This window comes from Monodelphis domestica, chromosome 7 (genome assembly GCF_027887165.1).
Source record: "Monodelphis domestica isolate mMonDom1 chromosome 7, mMonDom1.pri, whole genome shotgun sequence".
In the NCBI taxonomy this organism is placed as follows: domain Eukaryota; kingdom Metazoa; phylum Chordata; class Mammalia; order Didelphimorphia; family Didelphidae; genus Monodelphis; species Monodelphis domestica.
Genome location: NC_077233.1, coordinates 237677576 through 237694934, shown reverse-complemented (window position 1 = coordinate 237694934; position 17359 = coordinate 237677576). Strand labels below are relative to the sequence as shown.

The 17359-nt window shown below is 32.9% G+C and overlaps 1 protein-coding gene across 18 annotated transcripts in view; it reads left to right on the top strand.

Moving 5' to 3' along the window:
• PTBP3 (polypyrimidine tract binding protein 3) overlaps nucleotides 1–16976 on the top strand; it is a 105171-nt gene extending 88195 nt beyond the window's left edge. For all 18 annotated transcript variants that reach the window (XM_007498156.2, XM_007498158.3, XM_007498161.2 and 15 more), the window contains 7 exons: nucleotides 936–1013; nucleotides 3284–3423; nucleotides 4879–4912; nucleotides 5411–5503; nucleotides 8713–8929; nucleotides 10516–10593; nucleotides 10750–16976. In XM_007498156.2, the coding sequence (XP_007498218.1) occupies nucleotides 936–1013; nucleotides 3284–3423; nucleotides 4879–4912; nucleotides 5411–5503; nucleotides 8713–8929; nucleotides 10516–10593; nucleotides 10750–10882 (773 nt within the window). In that variant the 3' untranslated portion in view covers nucleotides 10883–16976. The remainder of the gene's footprint in view (nucleotides 1–935; nucleotides 1014–3283; nucleotides 3424–4878; nucleotides 4913–5410; nucleotides 5504–8712; nucleotides 8930–10515; nucleotides 10594–10749) is intronic.
• Nucleotides 16977–17359: the final 383 nt, after the last annotated feature.

Below are 17359 nucleotides of genomic sequence, written 5' to 3'. Positions count from 1 at the left end.
CTGAGAGGGAATTTGGACTCAGGTCTTTTTAATTCCAATTCCAGCATCTTCTCCACTGTGCCTTTTACAGAGAAATAGCTGTGACTGACCCAAATCCTTGGATCTTGGCTTTTTTCTGTTCAAGAGGAACAATATTCCTAAACTTATGACATATTATAAGTACTAATTAAAGAGCCATATTTTGATTTAACATTATGCCAGATATTTACACAAACATAAAAATGGGGGGTATTATTTTTAACTTACGTTGATAAAGGTAATTATGAAATATTGTCCAGCTGGTAAAAACTTTGAATAGTTGTATAATTAATTTTTAGGAGCAAAATGCCACAAACAACTTGATATTTATTTATAACCTCATATCTTTACAAAATTTCCCTTTTCCAACCTTTCCTTTCCCTCCCTTCTCTTTATATCCTTCTTTAAGCTTTTCCTATCTTAATAGTCCCTTTTTTTAAACTCACATACTTCTTTGGCACTGAGTGTTTCTGCATGTGTGTGCAACGTTATGTTTCTTTTTGCACACCTAATCAGTCTTTCTGAATAAACTATGAACTTTTTTTAGGGTTGGGTCCTTCCCCAGTCACTTTGAATGGTTCAAAAATGATGATAGATTTCTATCTAGCTCGTGAATTTTTTTTTTTAATGCAAAAATTAGCTGAATTATATAGTAGTGGATCCTTGCCATAGATCACCATTCTTTTCTACCTGGCATCTTGAAGTTGGTTATGTCCATGAGAGGCTTTAGCTATTGCACTGCTTTTAGAAATAGCAGTCATTTATTTGGAAAGGCTCTTTCTAAACTGTATTCATAAGTTGGGGAGCTGGCTATGTAACAAGAATTACAAATAGTAATTGTCATTGCTTATAATATTTCTGCTGATAGCCTCATTGTCAAAGGTATTATATTTCTTTTTATTGTCTTCTTCTGTTAGGTGCGCCTGGTATAATTTCTTCACCATATGCAGGGGCTGCTGGATTTGCCCCAGCCATTGGATTTCCTCAAGCTACAGGTAAGTTTTATTCTTAAATTCATATCAAGAGATAAATAAAATTTATAGGAGATATCCTATATTTAAATCTTACTGTATACATTCAAACTTGCTTTTTATAATCCTTATATTTGTTCTTATATACATGTAATTTAACATGGGACTAGAGTTTTCTCTATGTATTTAATTGTCTTCTACCAGCTTCTAGGGCCTTTCATTCAGATTGTGGGTGGTAGAAGCTGATCATTTTATAAAGATCAGATTAACACAGATAATTGAAGATCAACTACAGTAGGTAGTCTTAAATGTTAAAATCTCCATCATTGATAAGGTAATAGTTTTCATTGTTGGAATTAGATAGCATCAGAAAACCATTTCTGTCAGTGGTTTTAGTAAAGAAATGTATGAATGCTTGTTATAGGTTCCTTCCTGCCTCCCTCCTTCCCTCTTTCCCTCTCTCCCTCTCTCCCTCCCTCCCTCCCTCACCTTCCCTCTTGGAATCAATACTGTGTATTGGCTCCAAGGCAGAAGAGTGGTAAGGGCTAGGCAATGGGAATCAAGGGACTTGCCCAGGTCACCCAGCTAGGAAGTGTCTTGAGGCCAGATTTGAACCTCGGAACCTAACCCCCCCCCCCCCCCCCCCCTCCGTCTCTAGCTAAATCCACTGAGCAACCCAGCTGCCCCCTTGTTAGAGGTTTCTGAGGGAATTTTTTTTTTCCTATATTTGGTATGAGAGATTTATTCATCTTTCTGAAATATTAATGAATTCACTTTTAATTGAGGAAAAAGGAAAATTAATTCATTTTGCTTCTCACATTCTTAAAAACAACCCTAGTAGATAGCAGTTGTCTTAACTGTTATTTGGGAAATAATTGATACTTGTATAGCTGGGGTTTAAGATCTCTAATCTCATCTAGAAGATGAAGTGTATAGTACTCCACGTTTTTCTTAAGTTGAAGCAATTTTTAACTGCTTGTGATGTTTGTTCTTTAAATAGTTATATGGAATCTTTCCATAGTGTAGCCTAGGCCAAGGATATTCCTATCCTTGGGCTTCATGTAGCTATAGAAAGGTATAGTCTTTAAGTTATGTAAAACAAGAGTTTTTGAAATACTCCCACACTACCTTTCTGCAGCCCTTGATTTTCTAGACAGTGTCAAAATTTAGTATAATAATCTTCATCCCTTTTCTTTCATTTATGAGAGGTTTGGCCATTGGGATTCAGAACTTTTCTAGGGAGGGGGCAAAGTGAATTTTTTTTTTAAGGCTTAAATTTAAGTCACTTCTAATGAGATATAAGTATGCTTATCTTATTAAATGTTCTTTTGAAGTAAGGTTATATGTTGGTTCCTTAAGTCTTTAAGTAGTTTGGTTTAGGAAAAATAATTCTGAATGAGAACCTAGAACTGATGAATTGAAGAATTAATAGCTTTAAATGCAGTTTTAAAATTAAAGTATTTAGGGTCTAATATTAATAGGGTGTTTGTACATTATGAATACTAAGGCAGAAAGAGGAAAAGAACAAAATTCTACTGTTGGAATGGCAGGATTAAAAAAAATTCAAGCCTGTTAATTGGGGTAAGCAATCTTCCTATTATCATTTTTTTAAAAGAGATTGGATTAATTTTTGACCCAAGCAAAGGTTGATGGAAATCATATAGGATGCAAATAACCTTTCAGAAGTTTACTTTTTGGATAAATTTGCTAAAGTGAATTCTTCAGAAAGTGCTAGGAATACTGATATTTTATATCTTTCTGCTAGGTAGAGCAATGATTTTTACAAGGCATTTAAATCCCTCTCATTTGAAAAAGAATAGACCTAACAGCAAACTATTTTTTGAGCCTGTACTACTGATAAGACTTAGGCTCTGGAACACATCCCCTTTTCATCTCTAATTGATTGAAATACTTTTCCTTAAAGAGCTTGTTAAAGTATTGCCCTTTGATTTCCTTAAGAGTACTTTAAGGATTTCTTTTATGTTAACCATTACATCTTACCTTCTAGTATACTTTTTCCTGTATGTGTCATCTCCCTGAGTAGATTTTTAGACCTTTGTTCTTTAATTTTATATCCTTACTACAGGGCCTTTCACATTGTAAATATTGAAATGTAGAAATATTTGCTTATTGAATCAGTTCTCATAGGTTTGACTCTCAGGGAGATCTAGCAAGAAAAAAAATCAAGAAGTTTTACTGTGTTTATTTTCTAATTTTTTTTAATGGAAATTCTCTAAAACTGTTTTAATGTTCCTGATAACTAGACAAATGAAATATCTGAACATTCTTTAAAGGTCTTTCGGTTCCAGCTGTTCCTGGAGCTCTTGGTCCTTTAACCATTACAACCTCTGCTGTCACTGGAAGGATGGCAATTCCTGGGGTTCCTGGTGTACCCGGAAATTCCGTTCTGCTTGTCAGCAACCTCAATCCTGATGTGAGTTTAAAAGCAATATATGTAAGAAATTTAAGAAGTGTGACAACTCGTATATTCAAATATAGTTTCAAAATACTTATTTTTTAAAATCAGTCACCATTAAAGCAGTCTTCTTGGTATGAGGCTTTTGTGGTCTTTTTGGGTAAAGATACTTACTACAGGTAATAACTATTTTCCACATAAGTTTTCTCAAGTTATAATATCCAAATTGTTTTCCATCTCCCTTCAGTTTCCCAGAGATAGCAAGCCATCTGATCTAGGTTATGCATGTATTGTTGTGCAAAACATATTTCCATATTCGTTGTAAGAGAATAATCATATAAAGCTTAGAAATCCAAATAGACTAAAGTGAAAAATCATATACTTTGATCTACATTCTGACTTCAGCAGTTCTTTTTCTGGATGTGGATAGCATTCTTTGTCATAGGTCCCTCAGAATTGTCATATTGCAAAGAGTGGATAAGTCTTTCACAATTGGTCATCCCACAATATTGCAGTTTCTGTGTACAGGGTCTCCTGGTTCTGCTTATTTCACTCTGCATAGTTCATGTAGGCCTAGCGCTTTCTGAAATCATCCTGTTAATCACTTTTTCTAGCACAATAATATTTCATCACGGTCATAGACCAGAATTTGTTCAGCCATTCCCCTATTGATGGATATCCTTTCAATTTCCAATTCTTTGCCACCACAAAAAGGGCTGCTATATTTTTGTACAAGTGGGTTGTTTGTCCCCCTCCCCTTTCCCCAGCTAGCCTTGATTTTGACTTTGAGTAAGTTTGTACCATCTTAAAAACTTTTAGTTTAGTAGAACCTATCAGCATGTTCTGCTGATCTAATGGCCACCTAGGTTATGATAAAGCAAGACAGGACTTTTGTTGTGTAAGCAGGGTGTAGATCTTAGCTGAAGAGCTATTACTACTACAGAAAAGTATATATTTTGATCTCTCAAGAGGTGTCTCCAAAATTATTCTACATTAAAAAAATTCACATGAATGTATATCTGTCAAGTACTGCTAATAGATAGCTAAATGGCCTAATGCTTCTGTTGGAGAGATCTGATGGGTTCCTATTTTTTGTTAAAGCTCATTTTCTTTTTGCCAGAAGTTTTGTAGTTAGATTGTTAAAATGTGAATGCAGTTGAAGTTTTTTTAAATGATTTTATTGTATAGTACATAGAGCCATGTTCCATTGATTAAATCAAATGGAAACATGTTTCAAGAAGAAAAATTATTTTCATTGTCATCATGGATTTTTGCAAAATTGTCATTACAACAATAGTGTCTTGGTAAAGATGAAGAATTTTGGAAGAGAATACCGTAATTTCTGGTTCATTTTAATTGAGCTCATTCATATATATAAGTTTTGGCATTTTGTTGGCAGATTTTTTATTAAACTTTAAGCATTTATTATTTGAAAGAAAAGTAAAACTTGTGCTTTTTTTTTAAAAAAAATAGGCTATCACACCACATGGACTCTTTATCCTGTTTGGTAAGTTCGTTTTTTATTACTTTTAATAAAGCTTACAATAGAGAAACTTTGAGCTGGCATCATTACTGTGTTTGAAAAGGCTGAATTTTGGTTTGTGTAATTGCAATAATGTTTTAGGCTTGCATCTCAATAAAGAATAAACATGTTATTTGTTTTAATTTTAATGGCATATGACAGGACTGTCGTGTGGAGGAGAAAGAAATAGTAGGATGGGTACTGTTGTTAATTGAAGGATGGGTATAAAATAATAGAATTAATTGATTTTATTTAGCTGTTATATAGATTGTACTATTTTACAACTTTTTATAATTAGGATATTGTGTTTTGTATTTCACAGTCTTGAGTTTCTTAGAAATAAAATTGAGTTGGATGACAAATTCTATTGTAGATGATTAATCAGATAAATTTATTTAAATTATTTAAATATGCATATCAAAACAAATTAAAGTTTATACCAGTATGTACTAGAAAAGATAATATATTTTAAAATTTCCACAGGAGTGTATGGTGATGTACAGCGTGTGAAGATTATGTTTAATAAGAAAGAAAATGCCTTGGTTCAGATGGCTGATGCAAATCAAGCTCAACTAGGTATTAATAAATTATGTTCCTTTTATTTGTGTTCATTATGGAGCTGGTTTAAAATTGCATTGATAATATCAATATACGAAATAATAGCATTAGATTTTGCCTTTTGGTCTTACATGCATTTTAATTGGTGATAGTCTCTTTTTCAATGAAAATAAAATCTCAGGATTGACAGGAACCTGAGGAACCATCTAGTTTATTCCATACTCTATATAATTACCTCCCTTCTATAGCATTAGGACAAGAGGTAATCTAATCTCTGCTTAAAGAAAGCAAGTGAAGTCAAGCAACCCAGCCCACTTGGGGGTTTGGGAGGCTTAGAGTTGTTAAATTTTCTCTTGCATTCAGCTCAAGGCCATACCTCTACAACTTCTACTTTTTCTTTTAGTCCTCTACAACTTCTACTTTTTCTTTTAGTTCTAACTTCTAGAGCTAATTGTGGAAAATGTAAATCTTATTCTACCTGCTAGGCCATCAGATACTTGAAGATAGCTATCAAGACCCTCTTAAGTCTTCTACAAATTAAAACATACCCATTTCCTTTAGCTGATCCTTATATCTTGTGTTCTAGGCCATTGGTGGCAAATAGAGAGAAAACAGATGTTTGTAGACTGTGTGTTTATTTAGAAAACCACATGTTAACATTATATTTCATTGTATTTTTATTTTGTTAAACATTTCACAATTATGTTTTTTTAATTGTTTTTTATTGTTTTTTTTTAAACCATTACCTTGTGTTTTAGAATCAGTACAGTGTAATGGTTCCAAGGCAAAAGAACAGTAAGTTAGGCAGTTGGGAAATGAGGGACTTGCTCAGGGTCACACAGGTAGGAAGTATCTGAGGTCAGCTTTGAACCTAGGTCTCTGGGCTTGGCTTTCTATCTACTGAACCCCCAGCTATACTTTCTCCCACTCCCACGATTACATTTTAATCTTGTTTTGTAGCTTTTGAACATTTGTGGACAAGGTCTCTCACTAATTTAGTTACCCTTCTGGTTGCATTCCAGCTCCTTCTTAAAATGTGGCATCTAGGACTACAGATATGTCTTGCCTATGGTAGACCACCTGGGCTATCTCCTCCCATGATCTGGATACTGTTCTTCTCTTGTACTTGTTGCACTTGTTGAGAGCCAAATTAGTTTATCTTTATGTGAATTATCTTTGTTGATATTTAAGGCTTTGGCTGACTAATGATCAATAAAATGATTTGCCTCTTAAAAATATTATTGTATTTTGTTGCATATATTTGATAGAATTGATTAAAGTAATGAAGGCTGCTACTTTCAATTTTTAAAAAATTATCATTGATAATCACCCTTTTTGATTATAACACAAAAAGGAGTGGATGTAAGTCTTCTAATCTAGTGGTTTCTTTTTTGGTAAGATTTTCTTTCATTTTAGCATTCAGAAAGAGTTCTTTATTCAAATTAGTTATTTTGTTTGTTTATAATGGCATGGTTTTTGAGAGCAAAAAAGACCTGTTACTACAAAGGGATACTTGTTATTGATAAAAATGTTGCCTAAAAAACATGCATGTGATCAGTAGTGCAACTTAAGTATAGTTGCAGAGCTCTTTTTTATTTGAATGTTAACAAAAAAGGGAACTCTGTAGATTAGAATACTCATCGCTTTTTGCCACTTTTTATATTACTAATATGTATAATTATCTATAATTATTACTTGTTTAAACTTTGAGCTATTTTTTTCCTACTATATCTAAAATTGTTAACATAGCAAAAAAATTATTCATATAATTGCTTTTAGTTATTACCTTAGTTAAATTCTGCTCAATCTATGCAATGGAATATTGATACATTTAAAATTACAGAATGCCATTTTTACTCATCTCAACTTAAAAAACTGTTGCTCCGTAGTCACAGCTCTAAACACAAGTACATATAAGAAAGATTAGTCTGTAACAAGTGGTAAAGAGTGGTAAAGAGACATCGAGTGTGAGGACACGTCTGTATCATGCTGATTGATTTGTGGATATCATAAAACTAGAAGACTAAATTGTTAATAAAAAACATAGTAATTTTAATCTCAACATTGTTCTAGGTAAAATGTATTGTTGATAAGATAGAATAATAGAAAAGATTATCCCACCGTATACTATCCTGGTCATACCACTCTGGAGCTAGGATGGGACTGGGAATGAAAAATTCATTTTGTGCTTAGTATATGTCAGGCAATGGGAGCTACAAATAGAAAAACATGACAGTTCCTGATTGTAAGAAGCTCATAATCGAAGTGGGGAGACAACACATAAACGGAAATCCAGTTTAGACCAAATGACAGATGACAAGGCTAGAGGGTTATAAGTCCTCTTTCACTGGAAGGAATTGAGTTGGAAGGGAGAAGGAGTCATGTGATATGAATCAGTCAGCCTGGATAGGTTCTGAAAGAACTGGATATTTAATCTTGAGTAGAGAAGATGTAGGTGTTCAGCCCTGGAAAGGGGATGGTGATAGGCAATCATCTTGAAGTAGTAGTTAAGTTTTTACATTAAGAAAAATTAAATTTCTTTTTTGTGATCTAAAGTTGGAATTAGGATCTATATAAATAGAAGTTACAAAGGGAGATGTTCAACAAAAGGGAAGAATATTAGATCATATATTTAGAAAAGGAACCCATAGAAGTCATCTAATCGAAACACTTTTATTTTTCCCAATAAGGAAAATGAGACCCAAATTGTTTGTGATAGGCCATAGCTTCCACAGGTTATAAGTGATAGAGGGAAGATTAGGTTATGAGTTCTTTTGACTCCAAATACAGCATTATTTCCATAACACTGTCACCTCTCTTAGTAATTAGTTGACTTTAAAACATAATGAATTGCTTTGGAAATCATTTCCTCCTCACCTGGAAGTTTTCAAAGAATATAAGTGGGGTAATTGTAGGAAGTGATTTCATATATTTCACCAAGAAATTGAATTCGATAACACCCAGTGTGATCCTTCTAACCTTGGGACTCTGAGTATATACTTAAATTTGAAGTAGTTTTCAAAATACATTTTGCCAGGTTTTCATTCTGCCCTGTATACCTTTGTCCCTCATGGGCCAAATTTGGAAGATTTCAGAGCATAAGATTATATATTATATACTTTATTATATATATGTATATATCATATACTTTTGTATATTGATTTTGACAGAATATGGCTTCAAACTTTTCATTCCCAAACTTGAATTTTCTTCTCCCCCAATGCTAGCCATGAACCATCTGAGTGGACAGAGACTTTATGGAAAAGTGCTTCGTGCAACTCTATCAAAACATCAGTTAGTCCAGCTTCCTCGTGAGGGCCAAGAAGACCAAGGTTTGACTAAGGATTTTAGCAATAGTCCTTTACATCGTTTTAAGAAGCCTGGATCTAAGAACTTCCAGAATATCTATCCACCGTCTGCTACCCTACATCTTTCAAACATCCCGTATGTAGCTGGTTTTGAATACAGTTGAAAAAACTTGGTAAATTGTGAAATTGCTTCTGGGAGATCTCTTCCCAATCTTTAATTTTTTGTGACATATTAAATGCCATCTGGAAAATATTGTTTCCATAATAAAGTAGGTTGTGAAGTTTGATTTTAAATGTTTAAATTCTTTTGTTTATTTGTTTGTTTGTTGCTAAGTGGTCGAATAATTGCAGGATCTTGAGACATAGGTTAATCTTATGACTATTAGAAAGCAAAAACATATTTTTAGCCAGATTATTCCAATGATACATATCTTTTATGCTGAGTAAATAAGCACCTTTCTCTCCCCTTCCCCCTTTAACCTGTAATATACTGTGTAAAAGTTAAAATTAAATCTCAATAATAATATTATATTTTAAGAGGTTTATTAATGATCATTAGAAATCAAGGATACAAAATAAAAGACCACATGCCCATGGCTGGTTAGCCATTTTTAGCTATCCTCTTTACCTGGGTTTTGAAAGATAGGATGGGCTGATATAGTAGTCCATGTTGAACAAATGTCTAAGGCTAAGAATATACATGATCTTCTAAGGGAACCATCAGTAGATTGTCTTGATTAGTGCAGGGTATATTTATGTTGATCAGTTACTAGGAGAGGCCATGTAGTTAAAAAGCCTGAATCTCAAGATGAGTCTGTTTTTGATATAATAGACAATTGGGAGCCATTCTGTGTTCATGGTGAGTGAGGATGAAGGTATGAAAATATCAATTTAAGCTATGATTTGTTTTTACAAATTTGTTTTAGCAAAATTGCTCAGACCCTACTATGGACCTACTGTGGTCCTCAGGAAAGCTAAATCCTTATCCAGTATGCTGTCATTTATAATAGGGCACTGGGAAGTAGGATTGAACAGGGACCATCCATAAGAAATGTTGAAGATAGTATTATCAGGACTTAGTGAGTGATTACTTTTACAGAATGAAGTAGGGGGATAAGTAATTTATAATTCCTAGGTTTTTAGCTTGGAAGATAGTAAAAATAATAATACTTATTAACAGTAGATAGGAAAGGCAGAAGGAAAAAAAACATGGGGAACTGATGAATTTTTTATGGGAAGACGGCAAGAAGACAGACAAGGAGCAGTCAATGAGAGAAGGAGAATATGAATTTGCAGAGTTTTAGAGAAGAGAAAATTTACGGAAGGGAAAGGGGATTGGGTTTGTCAGCTGGAAAGGTACTAAAAGTCAAGCTGAGTGAACAGTGAAGAAACTAGAGACTGTTGAATGAATGCAACGGTTACAGAAAGCAAAAGCATGAGGTGAACAGAAGCAAGTGAACACCAGCAGTTGGAAAGACGACTTTGAACCTGTAAAACGGAAGGCAGTGGTTCTTATTGGTTATTAAGATCAAATAGAATTACCTGTGTAAAATACTTTGTAAATTTATTTGTATGTTTTTGAGGTTCTTTGATTTTATCGTAATCTTAATATTCAGTCATCATGATTTATATACATATTATTTTGTTTTAACTACACTATAAGTTAATATTTAATTTGAGGTAGTCAGGAATGAAGCAATTGTTTGTTTGTTTTTTTCTTAGACCTTCAGTTATGGTTGATGACCTGAAGAATCTATTTACAGAAGCTGGATGTACAGTTAAAGCCTTCAAATTCTTCCAGTAAGTTCTTTCCTCTTAAGACCTTATTAGCAATAAATTTAAGTCCTTTTAGATTATGTGTATGTACATGTTTTAGTTCTGAAGAGAAGACTCTAAAATGATATTTTTAATATATGAAATTTACACTTGTTGAGACATATGTGTTCTCTTCACCAGGAAAGATCGCAAAATGGCACTCATCCAGTTGGGATCTGTGGAGGAAGCAATTCAGGCACTTATTGAGCTTCATAACCACGATCTTGGAGAAAACCACCATCTCAGAGTCTCCTTCTCGAAATCAACAATTTGACTTTTCTGTGAACTTTCCTTTTAAGACTGGACCACAATTTCAGTAAAACCTTCAGACAGAGACTGAAGCAGCTTAAGAAGAATTCTGCCTCTTTTACAAAATAATGAATTAAACTCTTGCTGAGTTTGATGTTTGAGTGTATTCATACACAGTAAAGAATCAAGGGATTATCTTTTTTTCCATTATTTTCTGTCAGTATGTGGTAAAAGGTTTATTATTATTTTCCGCACCAGAGTTTCTGTGGGAAATATCCTATAAAAAAAGGAATATTTTTTCAATCAGATGCCCTGTGTTAAATTCTATTTCAAGGGACAACCTTTTAGTTTTTGGTCCAAATCAAGCTTACACATTTCCAAATTTCTTCATGGTTTTGAACTATTTAAACATTACTGCTTTTAAATCACTTTGTGTAAGCAAAAATTCTTATTTTTGTCTCTGACTAGAAAATGACTCCTGTACCAGAGAGATTTTAGTTCATGAATTCTGGATCACTACTTTGTGACATATCATAATGAATTCAAAGGCAAATTGAAGGACTCTTGATGTCTCGAAAGGAAATTTATAAGTATAAATTCCTAATGACAAAACGGTTGAACTTTTTTCCTCATCCATTGGACTTTTCTGAGTCTTCTTATGTTCTTAATTTTAATTGCTTATGAAAATAAGATTATTTGGAGAAAGGCAGTGCCTAACTCTCTCCCCATGTCAAGTTGGATTGAGATAGAATGAAGACCTGTTTAGAGGATTAATTAATGCTTTTATTGAGTAAGAATCATGTTTTATCTGAATTCACAATGGCATTTCTCTTGTGAAGTGATATGTAGTATGATTCTGGAAAAATTAAAAGGAAAAATAGTCCTGATTAAAACTACTTTTTTACATTTGTTTTCAGATAATAAAAAAGTTTACAGTCTTAAGGAAAATATTCAGGTCTATCATATGGTTTGACAGATTTTTTAAAAGTTATTTTTGGTAAGGTCTTCTTTTAAAAAAAGTAAACCTCAAGGGTTTTTTGTACCACTATAATCTAATACTTAAATCAAAATTACTGTGTATTTACTTAATTTCTTATTACGTGCCTTATTATGTGCTTATAATGATACAATAGCTTAGAGTTTTATCTAAAGTATCTTAAACTATTGTGGGCTTGGTAAGAGAGATTTTTTTTTTCTTTTTGATCTTTAGGATTTAAAATGTTTTCATTGTGATTTTTAAAAAATGGTTTTCAATAAGTAGTTTGAATTCAAATTTTTGGTGCTTTGGTGCAGAAATAGGGTGGGGGGAGGGGTTGCGGGATTGGTAATAACTCAGTACATACCCTGTAGGCCTCTTCAAATTTTATCTGGTAGCAATTAGTGCCAGTTCCCTGATAATTTTTCGCTGTAAAGCATGGTCCCAATTTATTGACCTTGTGTACACCCTTCAGAAATTTGTCTTGGGATTCCTTGTTTGCTTTTTTCCCCCCCTCAGTACTAAAGAGAGAACTTGCTTTTCTTTGCTAATATAGCTTCATTATTGAATGCCCACGTATTTGGAGAGTAAGGGAAGATTGGTTTGGGAAGAGGGTGGTGTCTTCTCTTTATTTTGTTGAATGTAAGTGTATTTTGATGTTGCTTCAGTAATCGCGTAATGTGACATTGGTTTCTTTTTTTAAGCAATTCTTTTGGTAAACTATTTCTTTGATGCTTGATCAGATTTTAAATGCATTTTTCATTTTTAAGAATTCATTATTTTCAGCCCTTCTTACTTCAGGTTTTAGGAATAGATGTTTTAAGTCTCAATACTTGTGATTCATCTCAGTTTTTCATTCAACATGTTTCCTTGACATAACACCAGCCATTGATTTTAATATAGTGATGATCTTGAGAAAAATTTCTTACGGTTGTTTTTCTCATAAGAATTCAGAGATTGAAAAGATTATGGCATTCAAGTAGATACAACTTAAGTCATTGATATTGGTAATTATATTGGTAGAGTAGGAAGGAACATGAAATTATGAAGTGGACCATTTTAGCCTTGGTTGACGAGGTAGCCTTAATCATGTGATCAAGTGTGTTTTCTTACAATTATAGAATTTTTTTTGTGTCAACTATTAAAGACAAACTAATTTTTTAGGTGACAAACTAGAATTTTATGGGTGGCTTTTTTTTGTTTGTTTTGTTTTTGATCCACACAGTACTTAAGAGTACTGAAAGAGCTACATTACTCCATGACATATATTAATTGGAACATTTTGTATTCTTCCTTTGGTTTGAAAATACCACATAATTTATGAAACTTATTCTCATGAGATATTCAAGCTAAATGTGGCAAAGGAATACTGATAGAAGAAGGCAGATCATAATGGAATTGAATGTAGTTATGAAGCAGGTCTTTAAATCTGAGAGAACATTTGAATCCTTATCAGGGACTTTGTGTATATATGTGTATGTATGTATATACGTATATATTCATACATACACTTTGATATTGTATATACATATGCACATAACATTTTAATTTATTGACAAAGAAAAATCTAAATTAAGATCTGGAAAAGACATATTCTTGTATAAAAATAAGGTGTTTGGAAAAATGCAATTTGTGTCTAAAATTAGCCCAGCTATATGGATTTTGTTCATTTTGGGCTTATTGTTGTTTGAATTATAGAGGTCTACAGTCTATGTGTTGGCACAGGTTTTGAAAAAGAAAAAAAATTGGGTGGTGGGAAATCAAGATCTGTGTGCTTTTTTAATTTTGGCATGCATTTATTCTCCTCTAAGCATTTTTTTTTAATTTTTGCTGTTGATCTGTAGTGTTATTAATTTTTGAAGTTTATGTACCTTATTTTAAAATAATACTATTTCACTTTTGGAGGTCTCTTGGCTTTTAGATGAAGTGCAGGCAGATGCAGATTTCAAAATAGCAGTACATTTAAAATGCAACTATTATAGGTTATGCTGAAATACAAGTTCTTGTTTTCTTAGGAAGTTAAAGTAATTTACTAGTCAGGTTGAAAAACAGAGAACAGAGTACAAATAAAAAATTCCTCTGATTATTTTTCCTTACCAGCCATTTTTGTTAATGAAGAGCATAATGTCCTGATAGCTCCATTGTGGCAGTCTATAAAATGTTGGGTATTGATAACTTTTTCAAATGATTTACAAATGACTGAGAGACAAAGGTTATGTTGTTCCAAGAAATTTGGGCTTTTGTGGTCAGTGCAGCTCTCTTAAGTCTATAAATTGTTGAGCTGTGCCCAAACCACATTTGTTAATGGCAGTGAAATCATGTCAGATCCAAAAAGAATATCAGTGACTTCAAAAAGAAATGTTCTGCCTTTTTTTTTTTGGTAAAGAATTTAATTCCATTTAGCACAAGTGTCTTAAATGCATGACTTAAGAAATTTAGGTGGAAAAATTAAATGGCTCGAGTAATGTTCTTATTTGATATAATAATCTAACATTACCTTAATTTTAAGTAAGAAAATAAGTCTTACAGATTTTTATTTTTCTTGGAAATGGTACTTGGAGAACACTTACGAACTATTTAAAAGATTTATGAATTTCATAAGTGTGGGTACTCCTTCCAATGATTCAGGTCATCCATGCATTTTAAGGCCATGCCTCGGAATATGAGTTGACATTGTTGCCACCCCATTCCCTCCAGCTACTTTGTGGCCAACTTTTTAGTGATGTGATCAATCTGGCTGGATTTTAAGTGATTAGCTATATCATGTGACTATGTTTCCTTGAAACCGTTTCAGCTTGGCGTTTATGTCCATAATTTGTGTTAGGCAATATACACAACCTTCAGGAATCCAAGATAACACCTAGGTCTTAATGAGGCAATGAAGATTTCAGTAGAGACTTGAAAAAGAAAAATGGAATTTAGCTTGGTATTGCAATCTTAATTCCAAATGGAATAAAGATTAAAATTATTTGAACCTAAAAGATTTCTCATGATTTAAATAATAATTATCTTAGTTTGAGTGTTTCTACTTTGACTTAATGTTTTTATTATTTTAAAAGTTGAAATTAGAGATTGAATGTCAAAGGAAGCTTTGGTGATTTTAATACTTATTCTTGATTTGATTCACTCATGAGTGTCTTTGCATTAACCCCATTTTGTGTGCAATAATTTTAAGTGATTAGAGTTTTTGAGCCTCTGTATTTTAAAGACTAAAGGGAGCCATCTCTGTTATGCACTGTATTTTATACATAACTTTGCAAGGAAACTCAATATATCTACATCTTGTAGAAGTTTTACCTTTATACATTTGGTAAGTTTGTCATCTCATCCTTCCCAAATTTGCCCAAAAGATAACCAGAATTGAGAAAAATACTTCTGAGTCACAATGAAAAAGTTTGCCAAACTTAAAGACCATCTCTAGGAATCCCTTCTGTGTACTGCTATTTTAAAAACCAAGATATGAGAGAGTACACCTGTGCTTAAAGCCATTTTTGTTTGCCTTTTCCTTTGTCTTGATCTGTTGTTACCTAGAATAAAACTGCCAGATTTAAAAGTTTTACTGTTGTGCTGAAAGAAATATAATTCAAATTGCACAGGGGTTTCCTTTAAGCAAAATTTAACTGCTGTCTTTTAGAATATGTTTGTTATATACAAGACTATTTGTAATTTTCTTTTTTCAGAGCAAAAATTCCTAGCATTGTTGTGAATTGCTAGAAGAAAAAACAATTGAAAATATACAATTTGACTTGGGGGTTTTTGTAGAGGGGGAAAAACACAAATCAAAACCAGGACCAAAAGTTTATGTGCCTTCGGTAGTCTTACTTGTCCTTTTCCCTCCTTATTTCGCACTTAATTAGAAACTGTGTACTATAGAGTTTTTTTGTTTTTTGTTTAAGTTTGCCCACTGACTATCCATACATACAAAGAATTGCAACTATTTAAATGAGGTCTCAGTTACTCCTTTGCCTTTACCATGTAATATTCATTGTATAGCATTGTGCAGGAATCTAGGAATAGAGCTGCTTCAAATCTTTGTACTGGTCATGGTATCTTATATAACTTAGGGCATATGGTCAGATGAGATAATGGCCTGGCCCAATGTCATCTGAGATACTAGTTATGATCAGAAACTTCTTATCGACAAGCTTAGATCAGCACTGTAAACTTTTTCTTCAGTTCTTGGATTTCTGCATTGTTTGTGATATTAGTGAATATTTAAATAGCTACTTTCATACTGTCATTTTAATCACATTCCAGTCTTCTGTTTGTTGTTGTTTTTTTTAACATTGTTACCCAAATCCTTCAAAAGTTCATCCCAGATATATAGCAGCACAACTCATAAAGATTGCTGACCAAGCAAGTTCTTGCATTGGAATGTCACCTCATTGCTCTGACCAAAGACTGTTCTGGTTTTACTGAGACATTCTGTTAGACTTTCCCCACTGTCCCCCAACCTCCTTTCTAAAAAGAAGACCCAATGCAAAGTGGCCTTTTATTTGTATTTTCTATTTGGTGAATGGACCACTTAGTGAAAAATGGGAGTTTAAATGTGAACAGAATGATTTGGGTTAAAGGCAAGGGATAATGGATTATTTTCAGTACTGTATTCAAGAAAAAAAATAGCACAGCTAGGAGCCTCTGACATTCTATCGTGTTTTACATGGTCTGTTCATAAAATTCCCTTTTTCAGTTTGTAAGAATGTTCATCTAACACAAGAAAATGCTGTAAATATTTGTAACAACATTTTTTTACCTGGCAAAAAAAAAGGTTTTTGGGAACAAGTTAAAGTATAAAGTGGTTTTATATAAAAACATCAATTGTCTTGTATATTTTGATAAGCAACAGTACCAGCTTTCATTTGTAAAGCAGTTTGTGGCATTGGGGGAAAAAAGGATTCCATGTCTGTTGAAATGACTTATGTTATAAATGCAAAGAGAAGATAAAATATTAAAGAAACATATTTTCTAACTGCGTAGTGCATGGTTAATTCTCAAGCTTCTGTATACTACAGTATATTCCATTTCTCCTAAGTTTGTGTATTTGCTGATTATTACTACTTGATTATCTATAACTCTTTTCCTAACAACTCTAGTGTTGTAGCATGCCTTTTAATAAATGTCATGACATCTGTACTCTCTTAAATTTCCTGCGTTCTTGTCTGTTGCTTTGGGTTTCCCCCTTGTCTAATTGTAACTCTAATGGTGTCTTACTTTCATTTTTTTCTTATAGCCATCTAAACTAAAGCCTTTTATGCTCTTTAGAGAGAAGAGAACACCCATGAATGAAATGTATGAAATATAATCATACAAGTCAAAAATTTTTTCATGACTATTTATGGGACAATTGTCATTACAGGAGATGCCAGAAATTTACCAATATTGTTTTGCCACGACCTGTATGTTTATATCTATATTTATCCTCTACCGCAAGCAACACAGCAGTCTTCCCCCATGCAGTATCAAGCTCCCTAACATTTGTTGTACATCATTAATATGTTAGAACAAAATTTTACCATATTATGAAAC